The sequence below is a fragment of the Sturnus vulgaris genome, chromosome 16 (assembly GCF_052056855.1).
Source record: "Sturnus vulgaris isolate bStuVul1 chromosome 16, bStuVul1.hap1, whole genome shotgun sequence".
Lineage (NCBI taxonomy): Eukaryota > Metazoa > Chordata > Aves > Passeriformes > Sturnidae > Sturnus > Sturnus vulgaris.
Window position 1 is genome coordinate 2,040,087 of NC_142258.1, and position 21,989 is coordinate 2,062,075.

Below are 21,989 nucleotides of genomic sequence, written 5' to 3' on the forward strand. Positions count from 1 at the left end.
CTGTCAGCCCCAAAACTCCAATTCCACTCTCTAAATCCCAAGGAGCAGAGAGCAAAACATCCTGGAAGTGCTCAAGGCTCCAGGGGCTTGGAGAAACCCAATCTAGTGGGGATGGGATGGGATGGGATGGGATGGGATGGGATGAGATGATGAGATGATGGGATGATGGGAAGGGATGGGATGATCTTCAAGGCCTCTTCCAAGCCAAGCCATTCCAGGATTCCTTTGGAGGGCACTGAGTTCCCCAAGGCCCCTTAAGAAGTCGTGGCACTCCCCTGACACCTTTCAACGCCGTGGGACGATCTTCCTGCCCAGAGCTCCACTCAGCAGAGCTGCTGGAGGTCCCCAGGAGCAGTGTCCCCTCACGTGGTGTCCTGTGTCCCCCTCCATGCAGAGATGAAGATGTACTCGCTGGCTGTCACCCCCAACGGGCACCTGGAGGGCAGGGGGGCCGTGCCCCCGCCCATCATCATGCGCACGGCGGCCACCCCGATGCCGACCCCGAAGTGCTCCCCACACCTGGACTCCCTGCACGCCCTCGGGGACTCGAGGAGAGGCAGCAACGCCTCGCTGGACCCCACGGGCTACGATCAGAAGTCCTTGGTAGGTTCTTGTGGGCGGCAGCTGCCCCTCAGTGACACAGAACGGGGCTGTGGGATGTTCTGGGGTGGGACCCACCGGGATCAAGGGAATGGTCCTTACGGGGGTTGATCCCACAAGTTTGGTGTGATCAGCACTGGCTGAGCTCGGTTTAGGGCAGTGTGAGACGTTTGGGACAATGGAGAAGGAAAAGGAGGGTGATGGAGGTGGGAAATGTCTATAAAGGCAGGAGGAGAACAGAGCTGGGGTGTGCGGTGACAACAGAACAGCCAAGGACGGTGAGTGCGTGCAAAGGGAATGTACCAGGATCCAGCGTTTTCCTGCCTGGTGCCTCACTGGTGCCCTTGCCAAACCACCTCACTGCAGAGCCACAACCTCAACGAGCCCAGTTCCCCTCGGAGGAGGAGGAGGAGGAGCAGGAACCTTTCCCAGCCACTCCGGCCATTTGGGATGTCTTGGAAAAGCTGTCAGGTGCTCTGTGAGGATCAGACTTGCTTCCCCCCATAGTGTTTTAGGGTTGTATCTTGAATTTACATTGTGTCAGGGGGTGAAGCATTCTCCCTTGAGCTCTGGTTACAGTCCTGCAGCCCCGTTGGAAATGAGGGAAAAAGGGATGAGGAGGCTTGGAAATGAGGAGATGGGATGAGATGATCTTCAAGGTCCCTTCCAAGCCAAGCCATTCCATAATTCCATGATTCCTTTGGAAGGCACTGAGTTCCCCAGGGCCCTTTAGGAGGTTGTGCCGTTCACCTGATGCCAGGATTGCACCAGGACGTGGCTGGAGCTGCTGGCTGTGCCTGCAGCAGAGGGGTGGGAAGGCAGCTCTGAGCACACACGGAGCAGGCAGAGTGGATTTCTGCTGCTGTTCCATCCCACCCCTCTGCTCTGTAACTGCGAGATCATGTTCAAATCAAGGCAGCAGACCGTGAAAGCACCTCACAGCCACCACCCCCCTCTAAGCTGCTTAGTCAACCTCATGCCTTTGAAAAGAAAACAGAGCTGACTGCTGTTTGCCTTGGGCTTTCACGGGATTGAGAGTGCTGGAGAGGGATGTTCATCCTTCCAATCCCTTCTCGGGGAGCGTGGCAGAGCCAGCAGCCAGAGGCAGATGAAGCAGGCAGGGGAGAGCTGGCAGCACTGAGGAGGAGGAGGAGGAGGAAGGCAGTTTGCCTTGGTTTGTGCTGGCAGGAAGCCATGGAGGGAAAAGGGAGTTTACTCCTGGCTTTTTCTGCGCTGACCTTAAGCTCTCTCATCCTGGGAATTGCCTGGTACCTGAAATTTGTGGAGGAGAAACTTTCACTCCACTTCCTCACGCAGCAAATGGAAGGAAAGTAATGGAAATAGGGGCACAGTTCCCAGCAGGGTCTTGGGGGGCTCAGGTTCCCTTTGGAAGGCAAGGAATTTGGGAGCTGAAACCACCTGAATGTGAGCTCAGCAAAATGCCATTTATTGACATCTTTGGGTTCATTTTTATGGAGAGTTGGTGTTGCCAGGGAGTCACCAGGACAGAGGGTTGGTGGCTGTGCTCCAGGGATGATCCAGGACCACCCTCAGCCTGGCCTTGGTGCTCCCATCTCAGGGAGATGGAGGAGGACTGGAACCAAAAAGCAGGAAGGGGAAAGCCATGACTTTCACCAACCTGGGCAAAAAAACCCCAATCCTTTGGCTCTTCCTGCTGCAAACAACCCCGTTTAAACAAAGTCTTGCTTAGTAATATGAAAAACTGAAATACAACATGGGTAGAAACAAAAGAAGTAGAAAGAAAGTAGAAACAAAAAAAAAAAGAACAAGGTAGAAACAAAAGAAGTAGAAAAAAAGTAGAAGGTAGAAACAAAAGACGTAGAAAGGAAGTAGAAAGTAGAAACAAAAAAAGAGCAAGGTAGAAACAAAACTGAAATACAAGATGGGTAGAAACAAAAGAAGCAGAAAGAAAGTAGAAACAAGAAAAGAACAAAGTAGAAACAAAAAAAAATAACAAGGTAGAAACAAAACTAAAATCCACCATGGGTAGAGATCTTTGGGGATCTCCAAATCTGATCCCACGCCTGCCTTCCCTCCCAGTCCAGCCTCCGCAGCTCCCCCTGCGCCAACTGGGGCACCAGCAGCAACTGGGGCAGCCGCCGCTCGAGCTGGAACAGCCTGGGCAGGGCTCCGAGCCTCAAGAAGAAGAACCAGTCGGGAGAACGGGAATCGCTGCTGTCGGGAGAGGGCAAAGGCAGCACGGACGACGACTCGGACGACGCCAAGTCCAGCACGCTGAGCCGGCCCTCGCTGCCGCGCCGGGCGGAATCCCTGGATTACCGCGGCTCCCAGGAGCTGCCCGAGCTGCTCCGAGTGCCCTCGGTGCGCCAGCTCGGGCTGGGCCCCGCCGCTCTGCTGCCCGCAGAGTTCCACGACTGCAACGGCAAGATGGGCCACGGCCCCGGCGCCGAGTTCTTCCTCAGGGTGGATGGCCACAAGGAGGACGGCCTGGACTACGAGGATGACATGGAGGATGTGAGTCTGTCTTGGTTTGAAAGGCAGGTGTCTGCTAAAAAAGGCGGGAGCCTCTTTTTGGAATGGAGAATGTAAACCCCCTCCCTCCAAATTATTGTGGTTTTGAAATTAAGGGGCTCTCAGGCAAAGATATGGGAGTGGGAATAACTGTTCTGTACTAGGAAAATTACAATAAGAATCCAGTATTGCAGAGAACAAACCCAAAGCAGTGTCAGAGTGAGAATCCAAGGTGCCCCTGTCAGTCAGTCAGGGTTGGTGCAGTCCCATTCCATGGTGGCTGCATCCTCCTGCAGTGACAGATGTGGTTCTGCTGGAGCAGGGCTCCTGCACAAGGTGCAGTTTTCCTCCAAAGCTGCAGGGATGATGTGCAAGGCTCTGGTTTTCCTCTGGGATCCAGTGGGAAAAGGCTGCTCTGCTGTTCCAAATCTCACCTTTGATCTGGGTAGGAAAGGCTTGGCTCCTCCCCCTGGCTGGAGCATCTCCCAATGGGATGATGGAATTTTATCAGCCCTGCACTGGGACTCCATGGCCCATTAACAGCAGATATCTCCTGCAGGAAGGATGGGTTGGGAAAAGATAAAGAACACTGCCCCAGCTGGGTTAACAGATGGTGATAGAATCCATAATTTTGGTCACATCCTGTATTGCAGCCTAAGACAGAGTCTCACCAATTATTGATGATGAGAGAGAAACAGGGACACTGAACCATGAATCCAATTTTTACTGAGCACTACGTGTGCTTACACACCATTAACAGGAGGGCTGGTCATATTTTACTGCAATCATCCAGTTAACCATCACACAGACAAACTTTACTTTTCAACTTAGTAAAATCTCACTTCCCATAAGCCAGACTTGATTCAATTTCTTGCGGTCAGAGTTCTGTTTGCTCTTGCCAGGGCATCCTCGTTATCAGGCTGTACATGCTGATTAAATCTCCAGTGCTATCAGTCTCATTTACCATATGAGTCCTGCGGGAGTTTTTGGGAGGAATTCATCTTTCAAGTGGTTTTTCCATCCCTGAAAGGATGGATGAGTATCTGGGGTAGGAATGTGTTACCACCTCAAGGGGTTGGGAATGGCAGTCCCGAGCTGAGGGATGGGTCTTCACTCCCTCAAAGATCCCTTTTTTAAGAGATCTTTTTGCAGTGGTGTCCCAGGAGGTAAAACTTCCCTTTTTTTTCCAAAAATGCCCCATTTCTGGGCTGATTGGGATTGTCCCCCTGGCCCAGGATGCCTCCAAAAATGAGCTGCAGACACAACAGGTGAATGGTTTTACTCACAGGAGCTGCTTGGTGTCAGGAAAGCTTGAAAGCCTAAAAAGAAATGTTTTCCACTTAACTTTTTGGTTGCTTGAGGCCTTTTTGGGTTTGGCACAACTCTGTATCTCAAAATGACACCTTCCCACAAGTCTTGCTTTGTCCTGTCCATCTCTCTTCCCTTTTCCCACCCCTTTCCTCCTTATTTTCTTGGACAAATGTGACAGTGGCCACCACAGCTCTCTCCCAAAAGCTTTGACTGCCCACAGACACAATGAAAAGCCATTTACTGCCCCCTCCTTCCACAAAAAAAAAAAAAAAAAAAAAAAAAAAACCTGTGAAAGTTGAAGAGGCAGGAAAATAAAAGAGGAAGAAAAGGTTTTCCTTCTTTTTTAATCCAGAGTTATTGCTACCGGATCCGCAAAGCCCTGGAGCCCTACAGACCCCAGTGGTGCAAGACTCACGAGGACTGGTCCCTCTACTTGTTTTCCCCACAGAACAGGTAAGAAATTCCAGTGAAATTCCAGCCCAGCAGGTGTTTGAGGTAATGGAATATTGCATTCCTAGCAAATCTCCCCTTGGGAAAAAAAATCCTTCAGGGTTTCAGAAATCCAGTTCCTGATTTTGAGGTGAAGTTGTCAGTTCGGTGTGGGCAGAACTGTGTGGTTCACCCCATTGCTGTCAGTGGTTTAGCCAGCATTAGTAATAATTAATTATTAATGATAATAGTAGCTGTAGCCTGTGGAGATGCTGCCTCACCACCTGGGCTGGTGCTGGTGGCACATCAACAGAAGGGTTTTGGGAGGAGGTTATTCCTGCCCCAAACTTCGGAAGGATCTGTTTTTCCCACCTTTCCCCAGGTTCCGAATGATGTGCCAGAAGGTCATTGCCCACAAAATGTTTGACCACGTGGTGCTGGTCTTTATCTTCCTCAACTGCATCACCATTGCTCTGGAGAGACCAGACATCGACCCCCTGAGCACGGTGAGAGGCGTTTCCTTCCTCCATCCCCCAGCCTCACCTTCATCTCCTCAGGGCCAGACCCCTCAAGATAAATGTTGGGTTTCTAAGTCGTCTCTCTTTGTTGTTCTGTGTTTTCCAGGAAAGGATATTCCTAAGTGTCTCTAATTACATCTTCACTGCCATCTTCGTGGCTGAAATGATGGTTAAGGTAATTAGAGCTTCATCCCATGGCCCAGAGCAAATTCTGGCAAAGACCAGACCGTGCCAGAGTGAAGATTTCAATGTGTCCCTTCCCCTGGCTGCAGGTGGTAGCTCTTGGCTTTTTCTCTGGGGAGAACACGTACCTGCAGAGCAGCTGGAACGTCCTGGACGGAGTCCTGGTCTTTGTATCCATCATTGACATCATTGTGTCCATGGCATCAGCGGGAGGAGCCAAAATCCTGGGAGTCCTTCGTGTGCTGAGGCTTCTGCGCACCCTGAGACCTCTCCGGTAGGCGCTGATAAATCCGAGATTGGGAAATGCACGAGGTCTTGCTTAATAACACGAAAAGCTGCAATACAACACGGGTAGAAACATCTTTGGGGATCTCCTAAACTCGGTGAGAAATTGTTTGGAAACGGTGAAATGAATTCCAATTCATCATCTCCAGCTCGGATACGCACGGCGGGAGTTTGGAGTGAGAGGTGTTGTCATAATCCAGAGTGAGTGCAGTCAGAGCCTCCTCCACGCTGCAATTTCATCAGCCCTTCCCAATCACTCTGCCTCCTCCTTCAACTGCACAGCCTCTCAGGAATTTCCCCAGAAAAGAGGGATTTGCAGTTGAGCAGGTGCTGATGAGGATTTGATAAACTCCAGCATCCTTCCCTGTTCTCCTGACCCTGCCAAACATCCCTGCAAAGCAGCTCCTCCCTCAGCGAGGCACAGGAGGGCAGAGCTTCCAGTATTTCAGAAAAGGAGCAATATTAATAATAATAATAATAGTAATAATAATAGGAGATAATTTATATTTGGGTTATGATCACGCAATAAGGAGGGATAATGCTTGGGGAGTGGGATTTGGATCAGCTCCTGTTCTGGTTTCATCCTGCTTGGCAAGAAACGGGAGCCTTTTTTTCCCCCTGAAATTTCAGGGGAATGAGACAGTCACCTCCAAAAACCTGGAAACTTTCTGGGACAAAGCTGTGCTTGTGAGGAAGGGAGAATCCTTTGGAGTATGAGAACAACAGCTCTTTGTGCTCCCTGTCACCTTAGTGGTGAGGAAATCAGTGTTCCTGGCTCCTCGCTGTTCTGCTGCTGGCACCAGGGTCCCCTGGCAGTGCTGGCCCCCCAGGACACCCTGAAGTCACCCTGTGCCACCACAGAAGTGGGAACAGAATTCAGGGCACGGGCAGTTCATGAGGAAAGGGGGAATTGGTCTTTGAGAATAACTAGGCCAGATCCTATGAATAGAAAGGAATTTATCACCTCTCACCACGGCCTCACTGAGCACAGGATGGCTCCAGGGACCATTCCTAACACTTTGGAGGTGCAGTTCAGTCTCCACATGATTTCTCTCAAACAAGACCCTGTGGAAATGCACAAAACTCCTTTTCTCTGGGCTTGGCAGGCACAAGGCATCATTATCCAAGACTCACCCTCTACAAGCCCATCCTAAAAACCAACTTGGATGTTTTTCAGGCAAAAACTCCCACCTGGCCTTTCCCAGGAAAGCTTGGCTTGGGGCTGGTTCCACTCCCCCATCCCCAGGGGAGGGCAGTGCATTCTCCAGCCTCTCCTCCAGGAAAGCAACACTCCAAACTCTTCCAAACACCCCAAAACTGCCTCAGAGCACACCAGGAATGTGCTTCCCAGCGGGATCGACCCTTTGGCTGTGGAGCTGTTGATCACAGGCTGCTGTTAAGCTAAGAGCCAGTGCAGGAACTAATTAGGGAACAAATTGGAATTACTCTGTTTGGAAAGTTGTCATGGTCACTAGTGCAGTCCCCCAGCCCCACGGGGAAGCTGCTCTCGTGTTTTGAGAGGAAGGAGGGTCCTGCCCGTGTCCCTGTGCTGGGGTCAGGTCCCAAAAACCCCACCTGCCCATGGGGAGTGTCCCCTCCTCACTCTGCCCGGCTGTCGCTGTTGGAATTCCTGTGGCCATGGAAAGGGGTGTTAACCCCTTAGGTGCGGAAATAAAACACGCAGCCACATCATTTTCTTTCATGATAGGAAAGAGAGATCACATAGCTGCGTGGTTTTTTTTCTGCTCCACCTAAAGGGTTAATTCCCCTTTCCACGGCTACATTTGTAGCCGTGGAAAGGGGAATTAACCCTTTAGGTGGAGCCTCTTTCTTTCCTAAAGGGTTAATACCCCTTCCCACGGCTACAAATTCCACCTGAGGTGATTGGGAATGTTCTGGCTGTCTTGAAAAAAAAAAAAAATAAAAAAATCCCTGCCTGCAGGTAGAGGAGGCTCGTGCCAACCTCGGAGAGCAGAGGGTGATAACAGGACACGGATAAAAATTCAAAGTTTCCTGGTCTTGTCTTTTTTTTTTTTTTTTTCCCCCCAGAGTCATCAGCAGAGCCCCAGGTCTGAAGCTGGTGGTGGAAACCTTGATCTCCTCCTTGAGGCCTATTGGGAATATTGTTCTCATCTGCTGTGCTTTCTTCATTATCTTTGGGATTTTAGGGGTCCAGGTAGAGTATTTCCCTCCCCTGTACGTGACTGCTGCAAAAGAGAAGCTGCTCTTCTCACCTGCTGGGGTTGAGGTGGAAATAATGAGCTGAAATGCCTCCAAAGGAAGATTTCAGCTTGGGAAGAAGAGCCAGGCTTTAGGAGAAATGATCCAGGGTGGGGTTGGCAGCAGCTCCCAGCAAGGATCTCAGGATTAGGAGAGCAGACAGACCTCCCTGATGAACTCCACTAAAGGAATGAAAGATAAATCAGAGAACAGACTTTTCAAAGCTGCTTTCTTTTTTCCTTTGTTCCTTTTTTTTTTTTTTAATTTTTTTTTTTTTTAATTTGTGTTCTCAAATGCAGCTTTTTAAAGGCAAGTTCTACTACTGTGATGGCCCTGATGTCAAAAACATCACCACGAAGGCTGACTGCACCAATGCCCACTACAAATGGGTCCGGAGGAAATACAACTTTGACAATTTGGGGCAGGTAAAGTCCTCCCTGCAGGGATTTCCTGTGCCAGGTTTTCATGGATGGATGCTAGAAATGGGTGGCTGCAGGAGGGTGTGGAGTCTCCATCCTAGGAAGTTTCCAAAATTGATGCTGCAATCATCTATCAGTGGGTTAATATTTGAATTTGGTGATCTTTGAGGCCTTTTCCATCCTTGGTTATTCTGTGATTTTATCTGGAAATCTCTGTCTTTCACCCTAAGTGTGTAAAAATGGATCAGATCAAATCTTGACCTCTTGCTACAGTTGTACAATTGCTTGTTTTTAGGAGTGTTGTCCTAAAGCCACTGCTTTGGGCTGCAATCCCTCAATTTCCCCTTTTATTCTCTTGATTTCTTGCTGTCCTGTTTGCAGCTGAAGGAAAAAATGTGCTTTATGGTGGCTGAAAAGCAGGCCAGGCCATAGGAGGGGTTGGGAGCTCCTTCTCTGGGGACTGAAAAGCAAGATCAGATGTAAGGGTGGTGTTTGCAGCACTTAATCAGTGGCTTGTCTGCAGTTTCTTCACTCAGAGCCAGGATTAAAAAACACGAAGGAGACGAATTTCTTGTGTTCAGGCTTGGTTGTTTATTAAATCTTATCTGAAGTACAGAGAGTTCTGCAACACTTCTGGCTACCAGCTGAAAGTGAGCAAAATGGAGGAGAATCGAGCTGGTTACAAAGTCTCTTAAAGATAAACAGTCCAGTAGAGAATTAACACCTGTATTATTTGTGCTTTTGACCCAATAACCAAACTCCTGTGACCACAGTGCAGCACTCACTGTCCAAGCAGAAACTGCTGCTTGAAACCTTGAAGAAGATGAACTGAAAAGAGGCAACACCCAAAATCCTCCATCTTGTCCCATACCTATCACTACATTAGAAAAACCTCAAATTCCAAACCCTTCACCGTGTGAAATCACACACTTCTGTTTAACTCCACACCCGTGATTTTTAACTCCATCACTCAATTTTGGAAGCCTTCTCCAAGGCCTCAGGTCCAAAGCAGTGTTCTCCTGAGGGTCAGTGCCAGAAAACACAGAAAGCTCAAAAATCCCAGGTTCCTGGGGTCCAACAACCAACCTCTTGTGTCCTTTTTCCAGGCCCTGATGTCCCTGTTCGTGCTCTCCTCCAAGGATGGCTGGGTGAACATCATGTACGACGGGCTGGATGCCGTGGGCATTGACCAGCAGGTGAACCCAAATACCTGCTGCACATTTGGGAAATCGCTGTTTCCATTTCAAGGGATTATTCTTTGTTTCGAATGGGAGGGGTTTGAACCTCCTGGGTGATTAAGTGACAATGGATTTGATGAAAAAAAAACAAACACACAGTGGCAGACTCAGAAAGATGATCAAGCCCCAGCCCTGGGTACTCCAGGGTTTTTGAAATCCCAGGAACGAGCAGAGCTGCAGAACCTCCTCAAGGTCCTGATTGAATTTCTCATTTTTTTGGAGTTGCTTTTCCACAGCTGCTTCCCATGTAAGGCAAGCTCTGACGTGTCCTACATCAGAGGATGTAGAATGAATTGGAATGAGGGTACTTGAGGATGGGAAACCACCAGGAATGTTGTGGAAAAGGCATTCAGTTTGTGAGTTTGGTGGCATTTTCCGTGGGAAGTCGAGTCTCGCATGAGTAGGACCCACCCAGAGCCACAGTAACGCTTTGGACTGCATTTCCCCCACTTCTGAAGATCTGCTAACAACTGAGAAACATTAAGCAGGAGCCCACATCTGAAAAAATTAAAAATCTGGAGCCTATCTTTAGCCGAAACTATCTTGCTGGTGGGTTGATGCTCATCCACTGAGATTTATCTGAAGCTGTGTGAAATAAATGCCAAAATAATTAAATCCCGTAAGGCAGTTTTGGGTGGGTTTTGCACCAAACTGTAAAATTTCAGTCAGTGAGAAGGTGAGATGAAAACACTTTGGGAAAAACCTCCTCCCAGTCCTCTCCTCCTCCCCACACAACTTGTTGCTCCAAAAAAAAAAAAAAAACAAAACCAAACAAACCAAAACCTGATTTAAACCGCTTCTCCCTCATTTCTCCCTCCCCCAGCCCGTCCAGAACCACAACCCTTGGATGCTGCTCTACTTCATCTCCTTCCTGCTCATCGTCAGCTTCTTCGTGCTCAACATGTTCGTGGGGGTGGTGGTGGAGAATTTCCACAAGTGCCGGCAGCACCAGGAGGCGGAGGAGGCGCGACGCCGCGAGGAGAAGCGGCTGCGGCGCCTGGAGAAAAAGCGCAGGAGTAAGGAGATGTACCTGTCTGGTCGGTAGAGTGCCTTACAAACCAAAATCTTTCTGAGCCCTGCCTGCTCCCAAAGCAAGATTTCTTTTCTGGGGTTGGTTTTTTTGGGGGGGTTTTGTGTTTTTTTTTTTTCAGGAGGTTGCGTTGCTTCGTTGCCGCTTTGGCGGCGCCGTAAGGCTCGGGCTGGTGGCACCTTGGATGCTGGGGATTGTCACCTGCTCACCTGGCTGGGGAGAAAATCCTCCTCCAGCAGAGCCCTCTGTGTCCCAAGCACTGAGGGACACCGGGGTGAGCAGCATCCCTGCCTGCCCCGTGCCTTAACGCGCCGCCTGCGGCTGAGGATGGATCGGTGGGGCTGGATTTGGGATTTCTTTCCTCAGATTTTGGGATCAGGGAGCATGGCCCCGCATGCCACAGACACTGCATGGGGGCATGGGCAGAGCCACGGCCTGGGGACAGCAGGGCAGCCCCGGGGTGGGACTGCAAATCCCAAAAATTCCTCTTGGGAAGGTGTCCATGACGAGAGATGCTCGTCCCATTCCAGGCTGGGACTCAGTCCTGGGACTCGTTTTGTCCTTGGAACGCTGGCCAGGAGCAGGGCCGTTAGCCAAAAGAGGCCTTCAGCCAAAATTCCCTTCTCAGTGGGTCTAATAGGGACCATCAAACCCCAAAACCACCTGAGCCTGTGCTCCTTTCCTGCCCCAAACCTGCTCATTCCCACCTGCCCCGGGTGGGCTGCACCTGGGACAGCCCAGCAGCCAATGGGGATTCCCAGGAAAACTGCCAGGAGAGCAGCCCCAGCTTTCCCACAAGTTCCAGTGAGCAGGGAGAGCCTGCCAGGCATTTCTGGGGAGTGAGCAAACCTGGCTTGGCCACTGAGATCAAAGCTGAGCTTAGTCAGGGGTAAAGCTGAGCTTTCGTGGCCCTGTTTGCTCACAGCAGTGCTGTGACTCTGCCTGGCCGTGTCATCTCCTGGAAGGAGCAAATACTGGGACAAATTGCTTGTGTCCCACACATCCAGCCGTGGATTATCCGTTTCCAGCTGGAAAAACAGGGGCAGGCTGTGCTGGCAGAAACCCCATCCCATTCCCTGCATCCCTCCAGCCCCTCTCCTGCTCCTCTGGTGCTCCTCGTTAGAGCCAGGGGACACCTCAGCACTAAATGGTGGCACTGCTGTCCCCACGGGACCTTAATGACACCACAGGGAGGGCCAAGCCCATTTGATTTTAGCCAGTTCTGAGTCCAGTGCCTGGCTCAAAATGAGATCCAGCTCAGACACTGAGTCTCTGCAGAGATTTCCAAGAGTTCAAATGCAATTTCCTTCCCCTTTTCCCATTTTGCTTTGTGAGTCTGAGGGTGGAAATACTGAAGGCAGCATTTCCAGCACAGGGAGGAGAATCAGTTTTAGGGTCCCAGGGGTCCTCCTTGTGCAGCTTCTACCCCAATGTGCTGACCTAAAAGACATTCAGATAAACTCAAAGTTTATATGAAATTAAAAAAAAAAAAAAAAAGCAATTTTAAGCATCCTTAGAGAAAACAGGGGCACAGGTATGGAGGCACAGCTCAGCTCCTGATTAGGAAATAAATCTTATTAAAGCCTGGCTGTGACTGCACAGCTCAGACACCAGGAAGAGCCAGTCCCTGTCAAAGTGATGGACACTGACATTGTCCCTCTTTATCCACCACCTCCAAGGAGCTATTTCAGACCAGCCATTGCACAGATGAGGGTTGTAACATTTCATGGAGAGCACACGGGGAGGAGGACAGATTTCTGGAAGGGGATCAAGCCAATAGAGCAGCTGAGGAATGAGACATTTGGCCATGTGCTGGGCTTCCAGAAGGTTCCCTGAAATTGTCTGGCTCTACCTGCAAGGACAGCCTGGCATCCAAACTGGAGCTGTTCACAAGGTGAACCCAAATATCTGCTACACATTTGGGAAATCGCTGCTTAAATTCAAGGGATTCTTTTTTGTTTCGATTTGGGAGGGGGTTTGAACCTCCTGGGTGATTTAGGTAATGATGGATTTGATGAAAAAACAAACAAAAAAAAAAAAAACGGTGGCAGACTCAGAAAGATGTGAGCTGTGACTGTGGGCAGTGTGTGTGTGCTCGTGGAGCTGTGGGATCTGCATGGTGACAGCAGCTGGCAGCTTCCTCTGCTTCCATGTGTCCCTTCCATGTGTCCCAGCGCTGTGTGCCACCCCTGGGGAGCAGCAGGAGGGAGCCTGGTCACCCCAGGGAGACGAGGGAGGAATTTGGGAACGCTGACAGAGATCCCTGCTTTTAACCCAGTCAGCATTCCCAGCCTTGGGCAGAGCAGGAGAGGAGGAAGAATTCGTGTTTTAACAGGAGGAAAATCCAGCCTAGGTCACAAATGCACCCTCTGGGCTTGCTGTCTGCCTGGCACTTTGTCTGTGTGTCCTGTCCCCTGTCTGTGGTGTCCCCTGGGGATTGAGGGCTGGGGGATCTGTCCTTACCTGCACACACAAAAATGCACCACGGAGCTGGGGCAGGCTGGGCTGGGGGCTGGCAGTGGGTTAAACCCCAGCTGGGTGAGCCTGGGTGCCAGATCCAGGCTGGATCCAGGATTTGGGAAATGGCAGAGGGATTAATCTGTGAAAAACACAGCTCTGGAATGGGTTAAACCTCAGCTGGGTGAGCCTGGGTGCCAATCTCAGGCTGGATGCAGGATTTGGTGTCTGGGAACTCAGCAGAGGGATTGATCTGTGGAAAACACAGCCCTGGGAATGGTCCTGGGTGCCAATCCCAGACTGGATCCAGGATTTGGGAGATGGCAGAGGGATTGCTCCATGGAGGACACAGCCCTGCAGCAGGACCCAGCTCTGTCTCAGGTGGGATGGGGAATCATCACCTGCTTTGGGGTGATTTCTCAGGGCAGGTCCCTCTGAGCCCAATTCTCTGCTGTCACCACCTCAGATCTTTCCAGAAAATTTCTTCTTTCCCATCTGAGGGCCACTTTGCTGAAGGGATTGGCAGCAGGTTCACTCTGCTCAAGGAGGGCAGAGGGTGAGGACACTGAGAAATGCATTTGATGTGGTTTTAAAGGCAGAACTTTTTTATGTGAAAAGAAAAAAAAAAAAAAAATTCAAGATAAACCAGAATATTTTTCCTGACGCTGTCCCTGCTCCATCCATTATACCCAAGTGTAATTTAACAATCCTGCTGCTCTCAGCCTTTTAATGAGCTTCTCAGAAGACACAGACTGGAACCAGCCTCCCCAGATTGAAGGTTTTGATTAAAAACATGTGGATCAGCTTGATCTGCTCTGCCTGTGGGACCCAGGGCCAAACCCAGCCCTCCTGGATCTGCCTTGTCAGGTCAGCTCTGGAGACTTCAAAGGCTGCAAGAGGGTCTGGGTGACACTGGGGGCTGAAAGCAGAGCTGGGAAAGCTGGGAAAGCTGGAAATCACAGCTCCAGATGGGAGCAGAGTGCCTTTCAGTGCTGTCCCTTCAGGAAAACTCCGAAAACTGAGAATTCAGGAACACTTTTTCCTGATTTCAGCTCTTTGAGAGGAGAGTGGCCACAAATCTGTTCCTCCCCCCCAGGCTTTTCCCACCAGAGCTGGGAATTGTGGAAGGATGAAACAGAGGTGCCTTTCAAAGCAGTGACTGCAAACCTTTCTCTAGAGGGTGGCACATGGTGATATTTCAATTTAAACATCCTCCCAGTGCCACAAGCCTCTCTGTACCCAGCAGAATCACTTGGGCTGGAGCTACAACTGTGGGTGCTGCATCCCTGAGTGTTCAGAGTTTCCAAGCAGGGAATTATCAAACCCTGCTGCTTGTTTTTTTTTTTTTTTTCCAGGCAGCTGCAGGTACAGAGCTGCTCTGTTCCAGCCATGAATAACCCCATTAGGGCTTTCTAATGTTTCAAGCAGAGCATTGTAATGGAGGAGCTGGAGCTGGGGATTGTAATGCCAGCTAAAAATGCTTTTAAGCCAGGGGACGGGGCTTCATTAATTTCCCTGTCAGCAGAACCACAAGCAAAGTTGAAATACTCTGCAGAGAGGTGAGATTCCAGTATTAGGCAGCATCTAAAAGCAGGGGCAGGAAAGGCTGGGAATTTCCTTTTTTCATCTGTTTGATGGTTTCTTTTTTTCCCTCCTGCATTTCCACCAGTTCAAACCAGCAGCTGAAGGGAAATTTGTCTGTGTTTGATGAAGAGAGAGCATTTACAGAGCACGGAGTGCCAGGACAAGGGGAATGGATTCCCACTGCCACAGGGCAGGGCTGTGGGATGTTAGGAAGGAATTGTTCCCTGGGAGGGTGGAAAGAGGCTGGGATGGAATTCCCAAGAGAAGCTGTGGCTGCCTCTGGATCCCTGGAAATGTCCAAGGCCAGGTTGGATGAGACTTGGAGCAGCCTGGGGCAGTGGAAGGTGTCCCTGCCCATGACAGGGGTGGCACTGGATGGGCTTTAGGGTCCCTTCCAACCCAAACCATTCCATGGTGACAGAAATCTTTTGGGAGTCTCATCCCAAAAAAACATTTTCCCATAGAGCCCGAGGCACAGGTTGTGTTTTGCCTGCTGGGATTAACAATGGATCTGGTGTCCCCTGGTGTCCCCTGGTGTCCCCTGGCTGCTGTGCCCACATCCCATGGAGCAGTGTCCTCCTCATCCAGGTTCTCCCACAGATCCCACAGCTCTGGGTGTGCCAGCAGCAGTCAGGGTGTGTGCAGTGAACCCTCAGCACAATTTGGGGACTCAAAATTCCCTCCAAGAGTTAAAGCTGTGACCTGAGAGGAGCCCAGAGCTCTTTGCTGTGCTGCCAACAGAGCTGGAACTTCCTGCAGGGATTGGCAATGGCCTGAGCTGAGGCTCTGGAGCTCGGGAACGCTCCCCCCATCCTGCCAGAGCTGTGTGGGGCTGCTCCCACCCCACTGCAACCCCTCTGCCTTCCCGGGATCTCTGATCCAGCCTTGGCTCCTGGGCACATCCCTGGGCACATCCCTGAGCACTTCCTTGGGCACATCCCAGCTCTCCCTGAGCACATCCCAGCTCCTTCCAGGTATATCCCAGCTCCTTGGCATATCCCTGGGCACATCCCAGCTCCTTCCAGGCACATCCCAGTTCTCTCTGGGCACATCCCAGCTCCTTGGCCACATCCCAGCTCCTTCCAGGCATATCCCAGCTCCTTGGCATATCCTTGGGCACATCCCAGCTCCCTCCAGGCTCATCCCAGCTCCTTCCAGGCAAATCCTAGTTCTCTCTGGGCACATCCCAGCTCTCCCTGGGCACATCCCAGCTCTCCCTGAGCACATCCCAGCTCTCCCTGGGCACATCCCAGCTCCCTCCCCAGCCTGGCAGGGGCAGCATCTCCTCCAGTGGACGTTGCACGGGGTCCCCGTGAGCATGGCCCTGCTGCATGTGGCTGTTGTGTCACCTCTGTCACCTCCATCCCCGCTGGCCTTGGATGTTTTCCCCCTGTGGGAGTTTCCTTTCCTGTCCCTCCCTCCGGCTTGGGGTTTTTGTGTGTGTATCCTAAAGGAGCCAGGCTTCTCCTCGAGCTGCCTCGGGTTAAGCCTGGCCTAAGTGTTCCCAGCAGGGGTTTGGGCAGGCCTGGGCAGTGCTGAGACCTGGGAGACCCCTCTGAGCCCAGAGCCACCTTTGGGTCTGGCTGCTTCCTCCTTGGATTTTTCCTCTCCAGCCCATGGATGAAGGAGTTCCAGGGAATTTAGGAGGATTTCAGCTCGGTGCCTGACAATGGGAAATGTCTTCTTGTGATTGTCCTTCTGTAATTAGTTGGTAAAACTAAATATAAAATAATATAAAATAATATAAAATAATAGAATATACGCCTGATCTTTGGCTGAATAGTGAATAAATCTGACATTTGGGCAGGTGAGGGGTGGTTAAAACCACCTGCAACCTTTTTTCCTTATGTGCTGCCAGCCCATCCCTGCTCATTAATTAACCTGGAATCCATTAATCAACCATTCATCATTAATAAATAGCCCCTTAATATAACATTTAACTATTAAGGGTGTTCTCAGATCTCCCAAGAAGTTTTTTGCACTCCCAAGAAGACATTTCCCTAATTTTTTTTTTTTTTTTTAAAAAGGACAAGGATGTTGTAATCCTGAAAACACATAAAAGCACATCGTACAGGCTGAAATAAATATTATACTGCAATGTTTTTATTATTATTTTTCAGGCAGGCTGAGCTCAGTAGCAGAGACAGCCCCAGCAGTCCAAGATGACTCGTAGGATTAAGGCACATGAAAGCAACAGAAAAAAAAAAAAAATGTATTCAAAACCAGCTCTGGTTGCTTTCATCTTGTTTTTCCACACCCCTTAGCAGGAGAAAAAAAAAAAAAAGCTTTGGTGACCCTGGTCAGAAGGAAATGTTTTTCAAATGCCTCCACTGTACTTTTAACTACCAGGGATAAAAAAAGAAGTTGAAAGAGAGCTGCAGATCCTGTTTCCCTTTATCCAATTAATTTTAAGGTTTTGGATTCTGATCTGGCATCAGTTGCACCAAAAAATAAAAAAATAAATAAATAAACCTCCCACATTTCAAGAGTCTTTCCATCTGAAAGGTATCAGCAGGATGAGAGGAGTGGGAGATGGATTTCAGGAGGGCACTGAGTGCCCCTGAACTGATTTCCTTCCTTATTTTCAAGGTGAAGCAACTTTTTCTGAGCTCTTCATGCACTCGAAGCTGAATTTGCTGAAATATTTGCAAAATCCCCTCTCTGTGAGGAGCAATCGTGCTCTGACTTGGCGTGACCTCAGTGTCTCTTCCACTTGTAAAATCCACAGTAATGCTTGGCCTTGTGTAAACTTGGAATATTTACATTGCTGGAGTTTGGAAGGAATTTTGACTCCAAGCAGTGCCCACAGCATCCCTGTGGCCACGCTTTCATTGCAGAGAGACACACGCAGTAAATGCAGCCCTGGGCTCCAAACGCTCCCAGGAATTTGGTCACAGGCAGAAATTTCCATGTTTTCAAAGAGAAAAAAAAAAAAAAAGGAGGAATCACGAGCAGAGGCAGAGATATAAAATTCATGTGAATGGTTTTAGGTGCAGCCATGCCCTGAGCCCTACATTGATTGTTTAATTCTATCTTTTACGAATATAAATTTATATTTCTTTTTCCAGAGGAGCTTGTGCTGGTTGTCCTGGCAGAGCCCAGCGCTTTGTGGCTGTGTCCTGTGTGCTCCCATCCCTCAGGAATGCTCTGCTGCTTTTCCTTAAGCCTTCTGAACATCCCCAAAAAAAAAAAAAAACCTTCTGGAGCTCGGGGCATGTCCTTCTCCCACCTGGAATATTCCTGCAGGATTGGGAGAGATGAGTCCTGCCCTGAGCTCTGCCCTGTCCTGCAGCTGAAGCTTTGCTGGGTTTGAAGCTTCTCCCTCGGCTTTGGGTGCCGTGCCCATCCTGCTCCTGCCCTGCCTGCTTCCCATTCCACCCGGAGATTGGGGCACAGAGGGAAGGACCTGGCTGGCTCCGGGGTCTGCTCATCCCAAAAAAACCCCACGGGGCTGGCGTGGGAGCCGGGGTCACACAGGGATCATCAGGGTCACTCAGGGTCACTCAGGGATTGCTCAGGGATCACACAGGGATCAGTCAGGGATTGCTCAGGGATCAGTCAGGAATCATTATTCAGGAATAATTCAGGGTTCACTCAGGAATCATCCAGGGATCACTCAGGGATCACTCAGGAATCATTATTCAGGAATTATTCAGAGATCACACAGGGATCAGTCAGGAATTACACAAGGATCACTTAGGGATTACTCAGGGATCTCACTCAGGGATCATTCAGGAATTATTATTTAGGAATAATTCAGGGATCACTCAGGAATCACACAGGGATCACTCAGGGATCATTCAGGAATTATTCAGGGATCATCTAGGGATCACTCAAGAATTACTCAGGAATCACTCAGGGATCATTTAGGGATCACACAGGGACCACACAGGGATCATTCAGGAATTATTCAAGATCACTCAAGGATCACACAGGGATCACTCAGGAATCTCTCAGGGATCACAGAGCAATCATTTAGGGATCACTCAAGGATCACTCAGGGATCACTCAGGGATCACACAGCAATCATTTCAGGATCACTCCGGGATCCCACAGCAATCACTCAGCCCTTCCCACGGTTTGCCCAGCCCCTCCCTCCACCCCGTGTCCAGGTGGGAGGTGACCCCCACGCCCCCAGCCCTGCAGCCCCCCGTGCTCAGCGCTGTCCTCCGTGTCCCCACAGAAGCCCAGCGCAGGCCCTACTACGCCGACTACTCCCCGGCCAGGAGATACATCCACAGCCTGTGCACCAGCCACTACCTCGACCTCTTCATCACCTTCATCATCGGCGTCAACGTCATCACCATGTCCATGGAGCACTACAACCAGCCCAAGGTAGGAGCCACTCAGCAATCAGAGTTGCAAAAGGTGTAGGTGGAGAATTTATAATTGATATAAATGGATATAAATTGATATATATCAGCCCCTTTGGTTGATGGCAAAGGTGTTTGACATAAACAAGCCCCAAGCTGTGCTCCCCACTGGGAGAAAATTGGCCACTCCCAGTGATTCCTTAGGGTTTGGGCTTTTATATTTTCTGTCTATTTGTAATCCTGTAATTCTTTAGTGTATAAATCTCAACTCCACACCCAGTGTGAGCTGCTGCTCTCCCATTTTGGGCAGGCACAACAATTCCTCTCCAGGCTGGCAATCAAGGACACCTCACTGCCTCAGGCCCTGAGAAATGTGAACAAAAGGGAGTTGGAGGGAAGCAAATTTGGGGTCAATTACTTCATTACCTAAAGCTGTAATTGGAAGATTAACCCCCAATATGCAACTAGACCAAATTTATAAAAGTGTGAAATCCCATGACCCATGGTCCATTTTTGGCTGTACCCCTGGGGGAGCTTTGTCTGCCCTAAATGTACCTGAAGGCCCTTCAATAAATAGAAAAAACTTTTTATCCCCTTAATTTTAACCCTTAATTCTGTCTGGCCTCTGTTTTTAGATAGTCCCCAAAAGGCATCACGAGTTCTTGGGCATCCTCAGCACTCTGATCCAACTCTGCCTCAGGCAAAACCTTGATTTCCCTGCTTTGGGTAAAAATCAAAAAAACCCCAAGCTAATGGAGAGTGAATTAAGCTTTTACCAGGAAAAGACCAATCCAAACATTTCCTCCCCTCATCCCAAACGTGACTGAGCCTCACACTGGAAAACAGTCTGGAGTTTAGAACATTCCATTAACAGATATAAACTCGGAGTTACGGCTGCAGAGCGTTTCTTTTCCTCAATGAATTTCTAAAACTAAACCAATTCAAAAGTACAATCCTCCCCTTTTTAATGTATTATAAAATCATTCTCCCCTCAGAACACCTTGGGCATAAATCAAAGGGGCTCATGCACCAATTTATATCAATTTATAAATTTTCCATGTATAAATTTTGTTATCATTTATGAAGCTCTGGCTCAGCATTTACTTTTCCAGCATTCCATGGTAACCTGCAAATGCCTGCTGGATGCTGAGCCAGAGTGTAACATGTGTGTGTGTGTGTGTTTTTGGCACCAGGGTAATTCCTTTGTTTCCTATGGAAATGTTGTTTATCCAGATTAGGTTTTATTTACACTTGGTTTACGTTCACTTAGCACAGAGTTGTAAATCCAAATGCAAACGGTCACAAACAAATGTGAGAAGTCAGGCTCGGGTTTTGGATGGAACAGGGAATTGTCCCGTGGTTTTTAAGCTGACACTTTATTTTAGGTCCTCGATCAAAAATAAGGATTGTTGCCAACACCTAAGAAACTTCCAGCTCTCATTCCCCAAAAATCAAGGGCTTGGGATGCCCTGGTGACCTCGCTGTGTGTGGGGTCAGCAAAGCCAGGCATCCCACAGAGGGGACAAAAGGAGTTTTCCTGTGCCCTGGGCTTTCCTGCAGGCTCCTCTGTTGCATTTATTTCCAATTTTATCTGCTCTGATGCTCACAATTCCCATTTTTTCTTGGAAATTCAGAGTCTTGTGCTACACTGAACTAAATTCCCCTCCCCTCCCTCCTGTCCCCCAATCCCTCCCCATCCCAAAAGCTGCTTCCCCCACCCCCTGCTGTCTATTTTAAGGCCCCACAAGATTCCTTTGCTATTGTTGGCCCCCAGCTCCAATGAAATCCATTATAAACACTCATCATCCTCAAGTATAAACACTGTGGATTCCTGACTTCCGAGAGCGGCTCCGTGGAGAGCAGGAACGTTGCACCAAATATGGACAAGCTTTGCCCAGCTCTGGAGATGTCCCATTTTTCAACAAGGAAAGGTTTCATCCATCTCCAAGGTTTATTTATTTTCCCCGAGCTTTTTAAGCAAAGCCTTTGTCCCCAGGGCTGGAATCAGGAAATGATCCATGGAAGATTTTCTTCTCCCCAAGGCTGGGCAGTTCAGACCAAGGAATCTTCAGGAGATGGGGAAGGGGTGAATTTTTTTTGTGTCTGAGCATTTTGTGCACTGAGCTCGAACCTGACATTTTTAGCAGAACTAATCTTAGTGCTTTGGAGGGTTTGGTTTGACTCAGGGGCTGAGCCTTAATATTTGAGTTCTGCTGGGTGATTTAGTGAGCTCTGCGTGCCTTTATGACTTAATCCCTGATATTTCTATGCTTCCCTCACCCTGCTCCCTGCCAGCCCCTCTGGGGGGGTCTAGGAAGGGATAACTGGGCTGGCCTAACTGGGCTGGCCTAACTGGGCTGGCCTAACTGGGATCTCTTTTTCCAGTCCCTGGATGAAGCTCTCAAGTACTGCAACTACGTGTTCACCATTGTCTTTGTGTTCGAGGCACTGCTGAAGTTGGTGGCCTTTGGTTTCCGGAGGTTTTTTAAGGACAGGTGAGAACATTTTGAATCCCTTTGGATTTGGGATTCAGGGCTGGATTGACCCCGTTTCAGAGCCAGTTTTTGGGGAGGTGGAGCAGCACTGTGGTGAAGAGCCCGGGGCTGGCTCTCTGTGGGTGCAAACTTTGCAGTGTAAGAACTAAAAATCCTAAGAACTGCTGGCTGTGCTTTGCAGGAGGAAATCTCCCAAAATTCCACATGCATCTTTTCCCCCAGTATTTCCCTTTCCACCAGGCCTGACCAGCTCAGCTTAGAGGTCAGAAACACTTCCCAATTTCTGTGGCTCACAGGATGTTTGTGCCTACTGCTCTGAGCTGGTTTTACACCACCCAAAAATCACGGGCCCATGAGGATGAGGAGATGCATTTGGGATTTGCTGATGCCTGTTATTAACATAAAAACTCCCTC

At 49.5% G+C, this 21,989-nt stretch overlaps 1 protein-coding gene across 2 annotated transcripts in view; it reads left to right on the top strand.

The window, feature by feature from the left end:
- Nucleotides 1–21,989, top strand: part of LOC106863785 (voltage-dependent T-type calcium channel subunit alpha-1H) — a 115,602-nt gene that overhangs the window by 72,065 nt on the left and 21,548 nt on the right. Inside the window, exons 14-25 of one of the 2 annotated variants that reach the window (XM_088174233.1) lie at nucleotides 395–603; nucleotides 2,662–3,096; nucleotides 4,757–4,857; nucleotides 5,216–5,339; nucleotides 5,458–5,526; nucleotides 5,624–5,808; nucleotides 7,869–7,995; nucleotides 8,339–8,464; nucleotides 9,565–9,654; nucleotides 10,520–10,733; nucleotides 18,951–19,102; nucleotides 21,466–21,575. In XM_088174233.1, coding sequence (XP_088030359.1) covers nucleotides 395–603; nucleotides 2,662–3,096; nucleotides 4,757–4,857; nucleotides 5,216–5,339; nucleotides 5,458–5,526; nucleotides 5,624–5,808; nucleotides 7,869–7,995; nucleotides 8,339–8,464; nucleotides 9,565–9,654; nucleotides 10,520–10,733; nucleotides 18,951–19,102; nucleotides 21,466–21,575 — 1,942 coding nt within the window. The remainder of the gene's footprint in view (nucleotides 1–394; nucleotides 604–2,661; nucleotides 3,097–4,756; nucleotides 4,858–5,215; nucleotides 5,340–5,457; nucleotides 5,527–5,623; nucleotides 5,809–7,868; nucleotides 7,996–8,338; nucleotides 8,465–9,564; nucleotides 9,655–10,519; nucleotides 10,734–18,950; nucleotides 19,103–21,465; nucleotides 21,576–21,989) is intronic. The other variant, XM_088174234.1, reaches the window with a different exon arrangement.